The sequence below is a fragment of the Hetaerina americana genome, unplaced genomic scaffold (assembly GCF_022747635.1).
Source record: "Hetaerina americana unplaced genomic scaffold, ioHetAmer1.1.p SCAF_4, whole genome shotgun sequence".
Taxonomy (NCBI): Eukaryota; Metazoa; Arthropoda; class Insecta; order Odonata; family Calopterygidae; genus Hetaerina; species Hetaerina americana.
Window position 1 is genome coordinate 77,589,511 of NW_027286985.1, and position 17,965 is coordinate 77,607,475.

At 34.5% G+C, this 17,965-nt stretch overlaps 1 protein-coding gene across 2 annotated transcripts; it reads left to right on the plus strand.

Moving 5' to 3' along the window:
• The first annotated feature begins 477 nt into the window (after nt 1-477).
• On the plus strand, nt 478-17,248 carry wcd (U3 small nucleolar RNA-associated protein 18 homolog wicked). 2 transcript variants are annotated; one of them, XM_071590427.1, is made up of 9 exons: nt 478-803; nt 1,252-1,497; nt 2,997-3,153; nt 4,245-4,457; nt 7,366-7,563; nt 11,176-11,344; nt 12,907-13,220; nt 14,496-14,635; nt 16,462-17,248. In XM_071590427.1, the coding sequence occupies exons 1-9, from the start codon at nt 667-669 to the stop codon at nt 16,484-16,486; spliced, it is 1,599 nt and encodes a 532-aa protein (XP_071446528.1). In that variant the 5' UTR covers nt 478-666; the 3' UTR covers nt 16,487-17,248. The 2 variants fall into 2 exon arrangements, with proteins under 2 accessions (XP_071446528.1, XP_071446530.1); XM_071590429.1 differs by having other exon boundaries at nt 3,000-3,153.
• The last annotated feature ends 717 nt before the right edge of the window (nt 17,249-17,965 follow it).

Genomic DNA, 17,965 nt, shown 5'->3' on the forward strand with positions numbered 1-17,965 from the left:
CTTATTTCTCAACTCTCTTCTGAAAAAGTTAAAACTATGTTCCTCTTCTTATCGAGGATTGATGACAACCGAACTGGCAACGTCTTCTGTATGCCTTAGCCACATTCTACAATTTACCCCAAGCAAATTACACAATTATGAAGACTTAGTTCAAGCTTGAGTAAACAAGTATTCGTACCACCAAGACTCAGTTTCAACTCTGATCTGCTTCTCTCGCTGTATGAAAGTAATATATACTACAATATATGATAAACAGGAAAAGTGCAATGCTGTGTAGTTTTAAAATTCACCTATAGACGACAGGGCTAACGGTCTCTCGATGTAGCCTTGTACTTGAGAATTAACTTTTTTTCCTTTTCCAGTGGTACCCGTCATTACTAAAAATAATTACAATCTAAAACGTTTAAAAAGAGTTTATCAACGAATATTTCAGTTATTAATATAATTTTGTTAAAGTTACATTTACTTCCGTCCCAGTCGCTACATTCGCATGGCGGCCATGATAGTCTCCGTTCTGCCCGGGAAGAGCCAGGTCGGTCAGAATCGCGAAGAGTATGGTTGAATTTGGAAACAATTTCGTCTATATGTTTATGTGATAGATAGTTCAGCGTGATAAATATAATTGGTAAGAACGGTAAAGGCTGGTGGTGCTCGTGAAAACGGACAATGGAGGATGTTTTGGACAGTGGCAGAAAAAGGAAGAACAGTGATGAGTCTGATCAAAACGTTTTTCCTTCTAAATCGAAAGCCCGAAGTTCACATTCTAGCAAAAGGTTGAAGACCATGAGTGAAGAAGAAGTTCGGTGAGTAACCTATCCAATAAAATGTATGCCTGTGATTTTTTTAAAGTATTTGTATGTCGGTTACAAATCACAGTTCCGTCTCAAGGTTTTTGCGTAATAGGCGGAGTGGTGGTTTGGCTTAGTAATATTGTTCTTGGTTTTTTAAAAGGATATAGCTCCTGGAATTTCAATGGAGATGGTTCTTTTCATTATCATTTGTTATGAATTCACATTCTACTTCCGTAATTTCGGGTTACGGTTGAGAAATTCGTTGTTTTGAAATGTTATTCTTTGGTTCCGTATGGTGGCTGTATAGTTTTCATGCATAAAATGTGTTACTTAGTTATAAACGAACAGAGATAGGTCTACTCACGCATTATAACATCACTAGTGTATGTAGGTATTTATAGATGAAAAATTTCACATTGCTGCACCACGTTTTTGTAATAATGATATTTATTTTTTTAAGGCTCGAAAAGCTCGTGTTTGGTGAATCGTCATTATTTAGCCGCCGAAATGATTTTAATCGGCAGTTTGATCCAAAAGATGTTGAAGACCTTGATTCTGGCCTGGATGAAGGATATGAATTGGGAATTGGAGAGTTTGAAGGTGCCATGGATGTAATGACAACATCAGAAGATAAAACTTGCCGATCGGTGAGCGACAGGAAAGCGTTACAACCGGCGTGGCACGATGATGATGACATACCAAACAGGTTTGCTTATTGTTGCAAGTTCATTATTTTTAGTCATGAAAAAGTTAATTCCAACTATAAGCGTAATTTGGCTACTTTCATATTACAGCATGGTATTAACATATTTGACGAATGTGCATGGTCTATTTATGTTGGCTTTTGATGAATGGATAATTTTTGGTTTTCCTAAACCTTAGATAGTAACCTGAACTTGGCCCACTACTCCCTCATAATCGGAATCTGTGTGTATATTTTTTCAATGATATCATAAGATGACTAAAAATACTAATAGAAACTTCTTAAGTCGTCATGTATTTGTGTTCCCTGACTGCTAGTGATAAAAAATACTAGTTGGCACTCATCACGAGATTAATGGCACTCATCAAGATTAATATTAATCAAAATGTGTAAAAGAGTCTGCAACTCCCATTAAGGTAAGATCTTTTTATTTCAATGAGTCGTCAATTTTGTAGAAGAAAGATGAAGTTAGTATCAGCCCACGAATCTGTATGCTACGGGTGAAAATGATGAAATATTTGGACTTGTGCATTTACGTGTCCAATGGATTACCTTGCAGATATGAGGTAGTGAGATTACAAAACCTAAAAATAAAAAGAAATCCTGTAAAACCTGGAATCCAAATTCATCTGCTTGCTGGCTATCTTATACTAGTTTTCATTAAATTGAATTCATTCTTGTATTGTGCCAGGCATTATAAGCGGAAGCATGTTCAGTTTGCCTACAGCAGTCATGCAGGTGATATGCTTGCTGTGTTGAAATTTTGCATCTGCTAAAAGAATTCATTTGCAAAGGCCTATGTTATTCTGCAGGAATTTATAGTTTATCTCTTCTTCCTCATGGAACAAGTAGAAGATGGTTTAAAATGTTGCAAGAGATCAAATTCAAAGGAAGGTGAACCCAATGCACAAGACACTGCTCTTATAATAGCGATTAGTAACACCTCTGCCACCAATCTTGGATAAGATCATGGAATAATGTCGAGATCGTTAGCAGAAATATTGACATTTTCATTTGCATCGCACACATTTGTTAACCAAGGAATTGCTCATAGGCCTGCTAGTGTGTGGTTGGTTCTGTGAATCCCTTTTTGCAATCTCAAATTCTCTCATAAAAATCAATTTGAATAGTTTTCATCATTCTCCCACTAGTCCTATCCTAACCCCATGTGACTGTTTCCTGATATGAAGAAACATCTTAATGCAAGGTATTTATCATCATCAGAAGCAGTTGTAGGAGAACTGAATATGTTTCAGCTTTTCATCTGACAAAATGCTGGTCCAATATGTGAAACTTTCACCACTTACATAATGTGCATTTACAATGTAACTAGTAATTTGCCTGTTTTATGGTATGTGAAAAATAATTATGGTGTACATTTTAATATATACCCCTCATTAATTTTAGATAAATTTTAAAAACAAACTCATCATGATATTGTTTTGAATTGATTTAAGTTCCTATTTGAGGATTGCAGTTAATTTGTGTCATGCTCTGTTCAGCAGGGGGAGTGTCGGGGTGTCTGGAAACAGCTTACTCTGGGCACGATTAAATCAAAGTTCGAGAGATCAACCCTCACGTTGTGTAGCTACATCAGATTCAGAAGACTCTGATGATGAGCAGTCTGCCAACTCCGATGATGATGGAGACTTATTGCGGGTAAAGTTTTAGCTGTGGCTCATATTTTACTGAAAGGCTGACATATTATGTTTTTGACTGTAAACCTTAGATCAGTATTTCTTTTTATTTGACCACCTCGCCAGCATCAATAACCTGATGCACATCTTGCCATTGGTCTATTGGTAACATTATTGAATTTCAGTCATATCAATTATGAGATAAATTCACCTTTCAATGGAAAGGCATTTTGATCGACCATAAAATGGGATAACAGTAGGGACTTGGTGTACCTGGGGCATTTTGGTTTCTGTTTGAAGCATACTGGAGTCCTAACAGTGACTAATGAATTTTGTCCCCATGTTGTACCAATTGCATTTACTAGAGCAATGTAATCATTTCCTCGGGCTTTCAATATAATCTGGTCACTGATGTGTTACATCTTCATAAAGATGCTGGTGCATTTAAAACAAAGTTTTCATACTTATGTGCATTGTCTGTGGGTAAGACATTCCTGTATACTTGTCTATTTGACTTTGCACCTTAAAGAATGATAATTAATGGTCTAGCTTGTTTCCTGATATCACTGCCAACCTTGCTGAAAGCAATCGTTGCCTCACCATTTCCTACTTTTCTTTAGCTGTCACAGCTATCCTAAGGTCCATCTAGGTCTCTTTTAAAATGGCAACATCCTCCTGAGCCACACCATTCTAAATACATTGATGTAGCAGAAAATGCAATTTAAGTCCCTTACAGTATCACATGTTAACTTCATTCAGTTTGATTGCATTGACTTCAGATGCAAAATTTGCCTAATCCAAAGTATTCCTCTCCCAACTAAAATCCATGCTAGTTTGTGAACAATCATATTTTGTCATCTGCAATTGTGTATCAAATTTTGGTAATAGCCCTACACCTAAGTTTTCATAAGCATGCCTGCTTAGCCATCAAACTTACTGAATGGATATTTTTTTGTGTCAAATGAAGTCTTTAGATGAAAAAACACCTAATTCCTGGGCTAAATACAATCATTTCGTTGGTAATAAATATAAACAGCTCTTAAGACACATTCCCTGAAGCAGTGGTGTTCCTGGTTTTCTGTGTTTAATAGTGCATCTTTTTGTCCTGTGTAGCACTGTGGAGACCTTCTCACGGGTAAAAGAGCAACAGTGCATTATGGATCGAGGGGTGGCTCCATTCCGTCTGGTGTACTTCGCTTCAGAAAGGTCAATGCCCTCAACCGGGCTACACATTTTGAAGGGCCACTTATAACAAATGTTCAATTTCACCCTACCTCAAGTGTGGCGGCTGTGGCAGGTGTTGCCGGGGTTGCATCCATATTGGAGGTGGGTTCATCTTGTTGCCCCGTCTGATAAGCTATTCATTTTTATAGCCTATAAAAACATTTGTTTTTGTGTATTCATGAGGCATAGCTCTAAAATGAGCAAAAATGATAAGTGAGTGGTATACAAGGTATCATCAATGGACAGTGAAGTGAATGTGAATCTTTAAAAAGTTACTTTGGCTAAATATTAAACATGGTTAAAAATGTATAATCTCAGTCTTGGATGTGTTTCATGTGTTATTCATTTCATATAATATAGCATCTGGTACTATTTTTTCCTAATTTATTGTTAGAAAATTCTATTTTAATTTAACAGTTAAAGACAAGTAATAAATCAAGGAATTACATTAAGGACCTATGCAAAGCCATGCAATTTTTCAAATTCATTGTATTTAAAAAAATGTGGAGATGTGTATTTATTTTGATGCAGCATGAATGCCTCTCCTCTACTTCAGTACTTACCTTAATTATCAAGTACTTATCATCCTCTGCAGTGGTGTGAAAAATCAATTTTATTTTTTAAATGTCTATCAGGCCCTGGTGTATTGGCTGGATAGTCACAAAATCATCATGGCTTTTACTCAATTAACTGTAAAAATTTGTATTGGCGTATCTCCATGATAAATATAATTTTGACTGAAATGATTTATTTGCATAAAAAAGTAGAACTAGGAAGTTAGGTCTTTTTAAAAATATTTCATCAGGTATTCCCCAATTTTACTTAATTACTGATATGTAAATGTTTTGCAATGAGCCTTCTTTTGCTTTTCTTGCATCCTGAAATGACAATTCTCCTTCATAATGTCCCTCCTGCATTTGTAATAATGGCTCACATTATTTGAGTTGACTCCTGTAGGAAAACTGTTAAAAAATTTCCCTTAGAGTAAACCTGTGGCAGGGCTACTACCTACTTGGTATACCTGGATAACCTGTCATTGTGAAGGGAATTCTGCGAATAGAATGGTTGGATTGTGTGTAAAATTACCTGGGTTTTTGATACATCAGGTACAAATGACCATTAATTGGAAAAGAGTAGTTAACTTTTTAATCAGGAGAAAATCTTTAATTGTATATTTCTTAAAGGCACTACGAAGTATTTGTTTCTCTAAATATTTCAACAAATTTGAATGGATTTTGATCTTCACTTGTAATGCTGTGAAAATACTCTATAATAATTTGATATATTTACATTATTTATGGCACTAATACTTAGTAGTAGTGCATTCGTGGTGATTTAAAGTTAAATTTTAAATTAAATGTGTGGGTTAAGATAATTTTTGTTTTAAAAACTTGGAAAATTTGGGACATAATAATAAAGAAGTAGGGAATAAGTTGTACACCATAAGGGGTAGCAAGAACTTTTTGAGTTTTATTTCATAAGTTTTATTTCCTATAAATTTTTTGTTTTAATGCTCCCTAATTATGCTTCTTTTTTCTGAAAAATTTATTTCAGTATTAATGCATTCATATTACAGATTTGTGTGTGATTATTTTTAATTTGACCATTTGCCCCTTAAAAGCACTAAAATGTAGAAAATAGACATTTTAAAGAAAAAATACATATGGTTGATGTTTTATCTTTGTAAATTGTTTCCATACCATCTACAGTAACTATTCTCATGAAAGTCTTGAATTATCTAAAGTGTTAAGTGAAAATAAAAAGAGTTCATTCTGTAAATTCACCGAAAATTTTTGAAAATGAATGTATAATAATTATATGGAGCCTAAAACCAGGCCAAACTGGTATCTTGAGCAAAGGAAAGATTCTCTTCCTGTAGAATGCTACATTTTTATCCATGAAAATGAATATCTCTTCAGTTAATAACTAAGTTTAATGGCAAAGCATTGCTGTTACTGGTTTTTTCAAAAAAGTATCAGGCAAATATTTGAAAAAATAGATTAATGTTTGAAATTGCTACAATGCCTCAAATTCTTCTAAGAATATCCATTGAGTGTTCAGACACTCTTGCCAGCAGCTTTTCCATGACTTGAGCGCTCCATGGTAGGCATATTCTGGAAGGTCCTTTAGGGTTTGCTTGCAACCTTCTTTGATGGCTGTTAAGAAGCCAAGGTGGCCTCCTGTGGGGGAGGGTTTCACTTTTGGGAATAGGAAATAATCTGCTGTTGCCAAGCCAGGATTGTAAGGGGGTTGGGAAATCTTCACAATGTTGTTGCAGAAGGTCTTCACCGACAGACACAACTTACTCTAGGTCGTCTGTCAAGACCTTCAGGGTGTGTTTAGTGCAGATCTTTTGCAGCGCCATATTTTCAGTGATAATGGTGTGCACTGTTTTCTTATGAATGCCAATATGATCTGCGATCATGCACGCACTCAACTGATGGTCAGAATTCAGCACTTCATGTACACATCAGGAAATAATTATACCGATTCTTTTTGTACAAATATTGTACAAGATGTGAACTTTGTGAGTGTTAATGATGTCTTTCGGTGATTCTGCCTTGGCTCATTTTCTCTCTACATGAATGATAAAATTCTCTCACACCATGACAATTATGACGACATTTTGTATAGGAATACATCAGTCCAGGTCTTTTTGAATTACATAGTATGTGTCACCTACAGTCGTTAGTGTATGTTTTGCTGCGTATATTGCATTTGGTGGCGTTGTTTAGAAGATTACTTCAAGGGTAGTTTCCTTGTTTGAATGTTGTCAACTCAAGAGTTGGTTTTTTATGTGATAGCAATTTTTGCATACAGCAATTTTGAGGTACTTAATTGATGAGCAATATATTAGCATTGTTTTGTGTGAAGTTGGAGATATCATTCACAGAAGCTTTTGAAATTTGACAAATTATCAAAGGCATCTTTCCCCAAAGGTTCCTTCCACTTCCCTCTGGCCACATTAATAATAAATGTATGCTGACCCATCTTTCTCCTTGTTTTTCAGGTGGATGGCCGTAATAATGCCAAGCTTTCCTCAATTCAGTTTGAGAGGTTCCCAGTCCATTGTGCTAGATTCTCAACTGATGGTATGGAACTCTTGGTGGGTTCAAAGAGTCATTCCCACTTATATTCCTATGATTTAGTCGGAGGGCGGACCACAAAAATACACATTAATCGAGCACTCGGAACCACCAATGCGAAGGTAAGCATCCCATAGAAGTTCTGTAAGTGTTCCCTATTTTAATGGTTTATGATGTTTTATTCTGAGTTGACTTTTTCCCAAATAATTTAAGAAAGTCTGGTACTAAGCCTGTACTGATACGTAACTAACATGTACATTTTGTGCCAAACAATGTGCATTGAAAGAGCCAGATTTGTAAGGGAATTATGCAGTAATTTTTTTCAAGTGGCTTTCTGAATTAGTTTGAATTATGATCATAAATGTTTGGAAGAAAGACCATGCATACTGCTTTCTTATGTAGTGGAATCATTTTCCTTTAAAATAGACTGCATAGAAAGAGAAGTATGTAATGTCATATTTGAAAGCTAAATGTCTGGAAAAGGAGTAATGTCAAATGAATAAATATGATTTTATACCAGGCTTCCATATTAAAGGAGTTTGTAAATTTCCACGTACTTTATTTTAAGGTAAAAGTTACTTAAAATAGTCTGTAGAAAATTACCAACTTTAACATGTATATCATTTGAATGAGTATTTGAACTGTAAATAGTGTTTAAGCAGTTGACCATTTGAAGCTTACATCTCTATGCTTCAAAATATTGTAGCGTATAATTCTGAATTCATGCTGCTTCCGGGAATTAACATTGCGTAGGTGAGTTGATGGACAACTGTTTCGACCCTAGTCCTGGAGGCATCTTCAGGTGGAAGTGATTTGCGTTGCAATTTGGTTGCTATATATAGGAGACGCTGGCAGGCCAGGAGCTCTCCGATTGGCTATTTCTTGGCAACTACTTCTCTTATCAGTCTCAGGAAATAATGCCCTACTCTTGCTTGAATGAACTTGACCGCGTGTCTGGGTTCTGAACATACATGGTGTAAATAATGAAGAATCCAAACAATTTCAACCGTGAGGACAGCTACACCCTGGTTCCCAAATGGAAAAAGTTGATTCCCATTGGCCGCCAAGAAAGATCCAATCAGAGAGCTCCCAGCCTGTCAGCGTCTCCTATATATAGCAGCCAAATTGCAACGCAAATCACTTTGACCTGAAGATGCCTTCAGGACTGGGGGCAAAACAGTTGCCCATCGACTCACCTACACAACAGTAATTCCCGGAAGCAGTATGAATTCACCAAATATATGTCGTGGAAGCCTATGGATTAGTGTTTAATTCTGTTTCCTTCTTGATACAGTTTTGATTGCGGTGAACAAGAAATGCTAAGTGTAATGATTACTGGTCTTGTGTACCTCATTTCATGTAATATTTTCATATCAGTTACAGTATTTTCAGCTTGAAAAGTTATAAATAATTTGACTGAAACTGTGTAATTATTTTTTGTAACATCTATCTGAAGCAAAAATCCTCACAATTTGTATTGCTTCTGTAATTTGCTGCAAAGTAAGTGTTATAAAATATAGCATATGAATGGGGTATAGAGTAACAACTTTGTCTTCAATGAGCACTCCTTGATACCAGACTGCCTTGAATTATTAAATGTTTTATTTTAATTATTTGGTGGTGAGGGACTGCAATTACAATAGTTTAGATTCCTTATGCCCAGCATCCCTAATTAGTTAATATTTTTTACCTGTGGTAATTCATTGTTTTCATTCATAGAACTGGTAAATTCAGTTGTTAGTGTATGAACAATACAGGGCTGCTTTGCTGAATGGAATAGCTCAACACTGTCATTTATTTCTCAAAAATATTTTCTCCTTCATCTTACCCCAAAGGGAACTTCTTGTGTTCCTTTGGTATTAATGAAGGTAAACTATATCCATGAAGTGCCATATCTTTGCTTGACTTCAACTTGTTGGTCAAGGAGCTGTGACCTTTATGAACAATTGGTCTCTCTCATGTGAGGATCCTTCCGTCTTTTATCAAGCCTAGGATTTTCTTTGGCTGGCAGGACTTAGGCTCCTTTTTCTCTATTCCATTACATGCTTCTATTATCAGGGATGTTTCTGTGTACTGTCTAGGGAATTTCATTTTTATAGCTCATTTTACTTATTTTTCCTCCTAATTACATCAGTTACACAACATATATTTGTATCTTATCAGGTTTATTAATAACTATGAAATTTTTGGTAATGCATCACCCCTGGTTTATCTTAATTCTTGATACAGTACAATGTCCATTATCCACAGTGTAATTTTTGGAATTTTATTAAATTACTTTTTTACTTTTGATAAACTCCAGTCTTAGAAAAATTCTTGATATAAATAGTTAGGTAAATATTTCTTAAATAGTATTCAGTATTCATTGAACATCATTTGTGACGGTTGTAATATAAGTATATTTTTGATAAATTTACTGTAGTCGAATAATGATTTTTAAAATTTGACTCTTTAACTTAACTATTTTTTTAGTAAGCATTGTAAGGTTGCAATGCAACAATTTCAGTGTAAAACTTGACAGGGATGATTTTCTCAGTCTGAAATTGTTGCATTTTAATGCATATTAGCAGATGACTGTCAAAAGTTACTGCTGTGGCATCGCCCACATTTTCTTGGAACTTGTAACATTACTTGTTGAAAATGAATAGAAGAAAATGCCGCAAAAGCCTCTTAAATCAGTATCTATGTGTAACTCTAATAGATGCTGTAGTTTTACTTTTCATATTAACTGATAGTCAGAATTGAAAGTGATGGAAAAGGACTAATAGTCTACTGTTGGGATGTACTCTTTCACTCTGTTTGCATTCACAAGTTAAATTTCAAATTTTCACCCCAAGGGGGTTATTCTTTAACCGTCCTAAGTCGCCTGGTGCTATTCTTCGAACAGCATCCTAAAAGGGCATCTGAAGTAATTCCATTAAATCGTCAGGGGATGGCATTGGCAAGTGCCACCGGTTGAGACCAGTGCTGTTCTGATGCCACGTAAGCATTAGGGAAGAGTGAAGTAGTGCCTTCTGCATGAAGATCCAAGTTGATGGCCGGTGAAAAAACGAAAACATATTCTTGCAATCAGTGGCCATGGTTAAAAATGATTGTTCCCTGCCATTGAATAACAGCAGGTGTGCATTATTTATTTTTATGTTTACTGAATAAATGATAGTTTTATATTCATAGTCATGGGTTCAATTTTAAGTACTATGCCTCATATTTACCAAGTATTTTATAATTCTGATGTTTATATCATGAATAAATTGCAGTAGGTAATGCTCTCTGATATGAAATTGTGAAACAAGAAACTTGGGGTACTATTCTGTAAAATATTATCATTGGCAGTGCATATCCATTTGCCTCTGCAAGCACCACTCATGTCACAAGTCATTAAATAAATAAGATTTGAATATGGAATTGCATTGAAAAATTAAATCAATTTAAGACAAACGTAAAGTATAGAAATTTTCATTGAAATTGAAACTCAAAACCCTTCAATGAAGTATTATTTTTCATTGAATAGAAATATAAATTTTAGAAATGTCTGTATTTTTGGGACATACCTTGGGAGAGTTTTCCATCGTTTGTTGCCATTTTTGTGTTTAATAATGTGCTGAAATGAGGAAAACTTGAATCTATTGATCAATTATTCTTTTTTTTATGCACAATGTGTTAAGAAAAACCTTGCTTTAAACACCTATATGCTTAACTTCACAATTATTTTTGACTTTTCTCATCTCTTTCAGAATTTTGAAATATCACCAGATGGCGACCACATTGCATTAGCAGGGAGATGGGGTGCAGTACATATTTTCTCAGCGAGAACAAAGGAATGGATCACTACTCTTCAAATGACAGGGGATGTAAATTGTATGAGTTTCTCCTCAGATGGATTACATCTCTACACTTATGGAGGTAAAAATAAATTAGTAAAAATCGGAAAACTAGCCTAACCATCTCAAGCAGGAACACATTAGTTGATTATTTCAGCTTTTGTTTGTTCATTTGATTTTGTTTCTTGAATACTCTTTGTGGATGTGTGCAAAACTCCTCAGAGTTTTGATCTCGTGCATGAAAGTAGTTTGAACGGCCCATATTGCAGTGTTTGGTTTATTATTTTACTAGTACATGATTTTGAGTATTTGCCCATTCTGTAATTCAGGTAACATTCAAACACCCTTGACTGTTTGTATCATTATCTTTGTACCAATTCTCTCAGCTGATTTCTCTGTAACAGATAGTCAGATCTGCTTTCTCAATGTGACTCCATTGCAACATGTTGCCATTTTATTTTTCTGGGGCGCTTCCTTTTCTTTGAAGTGTCCTGTTTTAATTCACTTAGTAGTGAATTTTCAATTTTTCTCTTGGTTCAAACCTCGCACCTCCCTGGTGAAAGTAATAGCTATATTTAGCTGGATGATGCTGTTATTGGGCAGATGGGATGTAAATGTGTTTGACAATAAACAAAAATAAAATTATCAGAATCAGCCCATGTCTAAGTCTACACATCTATGTTCATAGGCACATGCTTAAAAACAGTCACAAAAATTAGTCTTCCCTAGGTATTTGGGTTCTTTCAAGTGCTTAAAAGTATTGTGTTGTAATAATGACTAATTCACCAAATATAGGTTTGCGTGTGTGAAAGTACAACTAAAGTTGAACCAATATAGTGCAGAATTAAGAATGTTTCCAAATTAAATATAGTGTTTTCATTGGTATAGTGTTGAAAATTTCATGCTTATCATTTTGTCCTCTTGTTAAAATCTCTTACAAGGAAAAACTGCATGTTAAGATAATAGTTGTGCTGAATGATCATTTCAAAATTAGGATTTGGTTGGTTCCGTGTAATATATTTTGCACATATGGGAAGTGTGGTGTGTGTGCTGAGAATAGGAGGAATTTCTCCTCTTACTTCAATCTGATTTTATAAATGGCTAAGTGGACTGAAATGAGTGGAGATCTATGAAACATTAAAATTACGAAAAAGTATGGAGTGATTGTGCAAGTGCATGTTATTTGAATGTTGTTGCTTCTAGTGTTCTCCATTTTAGAAATATGAATAATAATATGTAATTTTAATTCAAAAGTCATTCGTGTGATCAGTTATGGCAGTTCTTGTGGTGACTTACCAGACATTATTTTGTGATGAATTTTTGGTTGCTATAATTCTACTTCATCTTATTTTTGTAACTGCAGATTTTTCTTTTGCCCTTGATTCTTTTTAAAAGATTGCATTATCACGTGAATGCTTTTCAATTTGTGTGTCCTCTTTAATTTTGTAAGTATTGATCTGTGTTTACATGCAACAGAGTAGTGGTGGTAAACAGTTATTTTTTGAGTGTAGATCTCCAGTGAGGTATACACCCTTTGTTATGATGGTGATATCACAATACTTTTGTGCCTTTTTTTCTGTTTTATCAGTTGAATGGTAACTTATTCATGCACTTCTTTAACAAAGCTTGCAATCTCTTGAACAGCGGCTGGTGAGGTTTGGGTGTGGAGTATGGCATCCCACTCCTGTGTTCATCGCTTCGTTGACGAGGGTTCCTTTGGAGGATCTGCATTGGCTGTCGCTCCATCTGGCCGGTTCATTGCTTGTGGTTGCCCCTCGGGGAATGTCAATTTGTATGATCGGGATGAAGCATTTAAACCAGCCATTAATGGACCATCGAGGCCCACACCCATTTGTACAATTTCCAACCTCGTCACCCCAATTACTTCTCTCAAATTTGATCCCTCTTCCGAACTCCTTTTCCTCTCATCATCTGAAAAAGCTCATGCTGCACGATTGGTAAGGAAATCCATGTGTTATAAATGTTTTGTTGTGAGTTAATAATGATTGTCTTTCATGCCATGTATATGATAACGAAGTAATGCATAGCATGGGTGATTTTCTATGGGTGCATCAAATAACTTCCATTATCTTCACTTTGAATACTTGCAGTCATAAAATTTGCAATATCCGAGGGATTTTAGTAGTCATGACACACTTCAGTAATTTTGTGTACATAAAGGGTGATCTAGGTGATTATCTTGAGAAAAATTCATAAATTTCACTTTTTACAATCTGTTACTTGCCATATAAGCTTGAATGTGATACTTAGTAATATTTAATGAGTTGTCTTTTGTATTCCTTCATCTTACCCCAATGAAGCTCACATGCTGCTTTGGTATTAATGAAGGATATAGCAATTGCATGGTCAAAAATTACTGGTATCTTAGACTCAGTGATTATGATGTATGCATACACGTTTTATATTTCCCTATTTCCCCTTATTTGTAGGGATAGACTTTTAACATGTAGTGTAGCATAGGACTTAATGTACAAAATCCCAAAATAGGGTAAACCAGACAGCCATTTTGTTTAAGACCAAATTACCATTTTGAATGTCTGACTGTGCAAAAGTAAAAACATTGAGAAATGATTATTTTTAATTGGGTGTTTAGTGCCCAGCAAAATTTAGTTCTTCAAAGGAAAAATCTACATTAATGTTGTTATGTTGTGTTGGAACACTGACAATAATAAATTACTCTTTTGAGTTAACACTGTAAAATGTAATTGTAGCAAAGCAACTCCAATGTATCATATTAATCCTTAACTAGACTGCTGTTGTCATCTTGCACCATAATCATATTTCATTCCTTCTTGTGGATGTATATGTTTCATTTGTTGAAGTTGAATATAATTTGAATTTTTTTTTAATTTATTAAAAACCTATTTCAGTCCTGTTTTTTAGTATTACTCCACTTTTACAGGACTCTTGTACTCTGTTAAATTACACTGTGGTGAGCTTCAGTTCTCTATTTTTTTTACATGTAACAGCTCTTGTTTCATGGTAGATGAATTAGCAATGTATCAGTGATTATTTTGAATGAATGAATTAAGTATAAAAGCCCGATATTGGTACACACTGAATAGCTTGAGATTAGTCCTACTTATCTTACAAAATAAACTAAGAATGTGAAGAGCCATCTACTCAGGGTCCACACTTGTAGCAAATTTCTTGTATTATGCAGATTGAGTGAACGTATAGAGGTGAAATAGATTATCCTCCTGTTTTTTCAGTTCCATATGCCTAGCCGGACAGTGTTTATAAACTTTCCCGGAAGAACCCCCAGAATGAGTAATCCTCTTTGTGTGGACTTTTCACCACATGGTGGTTACTTAACCATTGGATCCTCTAAAGGAACTGCTTTACTGTACAGGTAGGTTTTTAAAGCAGTGTTTGTAATCAAGGTACTAAGAATTTTTCCTTGTAATCCATGCATAACCTTCTAGTTCATAAATGTTTGGGGTCATTTGAGGTTAATTACATCTGGATTTAGCATATTTTGATATGTATACCTATATTTTGACATTTATTAAATATTTTCAAGTTTTCCTCAAAGATTACAATAAATAGCGTTGGTTCTTTTTGTGCTAAGTGTTAAAGGTGGAAAATACATATGTTCTCATTCCAAATAAAATAAAAACTTGTTATATAGAGGTACCATTTACTTCAAAATGCTATCTATATTTTTGCATCTATAGCATCAATGTCATCTATATTTTCAAAATGTCATCATATATATTAATGCTAAATATGGTACCCGACCATTAGAACACAATTAATTATGTTTATTTTTCCATGGATAAACTTAAATGACATTATAATTGATGATATTAATAAAGAAATACCACCGCCTCGATGCACTGGAGTAATTAGAAATCAATTAATGGTTTCTGGCGTAACTTTATGGAACCGATTCATTATAAATAAATGAAAGGACTAACTTGTAGTTCCACACGAAAACGATTTATTCACACGACCCGGGTTTCGAAGTAAAACTTCATCATCAGGTGAGCTCTCTACATTTGCAGCCCTTCTTATATAAACGCCAAACTGCCCTCCCCTCCGGCACGCAAACCAATCCTGACTTTACCCCTCCCAAACCTTCCTGATTATCTCGACCCCACCCCCGCCCTGGCTGTATATATAAGAAGGGCTTCAAATGTAGAGAGCTCACCTGATGATGAAGTTTTACTTCGAAACCCGGGTCGTGTGAATAAATCGTTTTCATGTGGAACTACAAAGTTAGTCCTTTCATTTATTTATAATTAGAAATCCTTCAGCACATGGATTACAGAGAAGATGTTTTGACCAACAATTTTCTTTACCCTTCACGTTCCCTATTATTGTGTTTTCCTTACCCATTTGCCAACTAAACTGACACCAAGCAAACCTTTTCAACTATGTAGTAACCCCTCCCAGCCTGCTACTTGATCACCCGACTAATTACCCAGTGCCAATCTCCCCGTTTACATTGCCCATTCCCCCACTCCTCTGCTAACTAACCCGATGCCAAGCAAACTTTTTTCAACATTGTATTAATCCCTCCTCCCAGCCTGCTAATTTATCAACATTACCAATCCTCCACCTCTTCCTACTTCAACTAATCCATGCTTTCCTCTCTCCTCTTCCTCTCTGTCCTGAGATATTTATAGTGTTTGACCTGTATTTTTACCTGATGATGTTATACCATATTGAAACCAAGGTAGTAAATAAAAAAGTTTTCTATGTGGTAAAGCCAAGCAATTGACGATATATTACCATTACAACTTAAACAATTTGCAAAGACAGTGCATTGTGATCATATGATTTTTCTTTGTCATTTACTGTGGAAAAAATTTGTTCTATATTGTTAGCTTAATGTGTATAGTATAAGTTTCACTAATTTGATTCCTGTACTGTATGAGCGGCAGGCATTACAAGTGGAAAAGGATTTGTTTAGGCCTAATGAAATGAAACAAAATTAGAATTTAATAATTAAGGCTCTATTTTCAGCTTCTTAATTGTGAACCTCATGTAAAAATATTTACCTTCTACTATTTCTTTGTATTACTACTTAGAATTTCAAATTAAGATTCACTCCATGGTAATTTACTTTTAATTGAATTGGTGACTATTTGGATTACTGTAGCTGCATTAAGAGAATTATTATTGTTGTATTTTCCATGTCATTGAATGTAATAATTTTTTTTTTCATTTCAGGCTTTCTCATTTTGGCAGTTATTAGAAGTGATGGCTTCGTTGTTGTCTGTTTATCAATGACTTGATATTCAATTGTTGGTGATTTTTTAATGCTGCTGATTTGAGTTCAGCTCTTCAAATATTTTGAAATGAATGTCTGGAAATTGAGAAAGAAAATAAAAATAAGTTTTTCAGAAAATATGCCAAAACAAAACAGTGATTTAATTTCTGCAGTAATACCTCCATCGACAAACACAGTTTCCATTTTCTTGAAAATTCATTCTTGTTTTTGAAAGGAAGTCTCATTGCGCAACAGAGATTAATAATGTTGTATCTCCAGAATAACACAATAAATAAGCAATGGAAAATGTCTTCAATGCCTGTGTATTTCATCCATTCCAATAATTTGTTGAATGTTTGTATATATAGAAGTATTAATTTTTTCTCTTTACTATGTGTTTAATATGATATCCTTTTTGATATGGTTCTACCCTGTCTAATGAGACATCCTTCGGTAAATTCTGAAACTTGAAATGTTGCTATACACTGCTGAAGCATGATCTTAGCACAAAGTTCTGCCATCAAAATGATCCGAGAAAGTAACTGCATATTGTAAGGTTCGATTAATTATGTACTTATGTTAGTGCTCAACTGAAATAACATATGGATGAGGACTCAATTACAGTATTTTTATTAATAATGGAGGTAGTAAACATATTTACCTACAAATGAATATCCCTGGATTCTTCATATTTATGGCTATCATTATCTTTTTCTGCTGCATTTTTACAAACTTTGAGATGAATGAAACTTCCTGCAATTAAAGACAACTTGAAAAAAAGGTTGGCATTTTCATTTTGAATTTTTAACAGTTATTATTTATTTACCCCTGATTTATCTTCATCATTTCCCCATAATGAAATGTCCTGATTTCTCATAGTGTTAAATTTCTTTGCTCTGAGTCATTTCCAAATGGAAAACAACAGTATTGCTATTTTTTCAATATGTGTAGGAAAAATCTTTAAGTGACCAAGTTAATATCCTTAAAATATATTTTAATTTCAAAATTATTTAATTTTTTTAGAAACTGGTAAGAGGGCTCCTCTAAACACGATGAGCTAATAAGTCGAGAAATTTGGGAAAGCTAATGAGATCTTCAGTTTAACCCTGTTAGCACAGCAATGGATGATGTTATCTCATATTCAGTAAATTAGACCATGCAAATGATAAAGTCCATGAAATTGAAGCCAATACTCACTTTCTAATAGCTTGCTTTATTAAGAAACAGAATGTGGTGAAATAAATATTTGAGCAATTTTATGGGATGTGGTATTACAAACTACAATTTGGAGAACTTCTTTCTTAAAGAAATATGTTCTACCTGTATGTGAAGCCCAAACTTTATCAGCAATATCAATGAAGCATCATTTTCTTTTAGTTTGTGACATTGTCAATTTTCTTTTGGAATACAAAAACAAGCTTCATTTAAGATGTTCTAAATTTTTGAGAGTCCCCTCCTGAATGC

Excerpts from the sequence above, each read along its gene's own strand:
- wcd (XM_071590427.1), top strand. The coding sequence starts at position 667 with ATGGAGGATGTTTTGGACAGTGGCAGAAAAAGGAAGAACAGTGATGAG. Across the intron at positions 3,154-4,244 it reads ATGATGGAGACTTATTGCGG|CACTGTGGAGACCTTCTCAC; the intron begins GTAAAGTTTTAG and ends TGTCCTGTGTAG. Across the intron at positions 14,636-16,461 it reads GGAACTGCTTTACTGTACAG|GCTTTCTCATTTTGGCAGTT; the intron begins GTAGGTTTTTAA and ends TTTTCATTTCAG.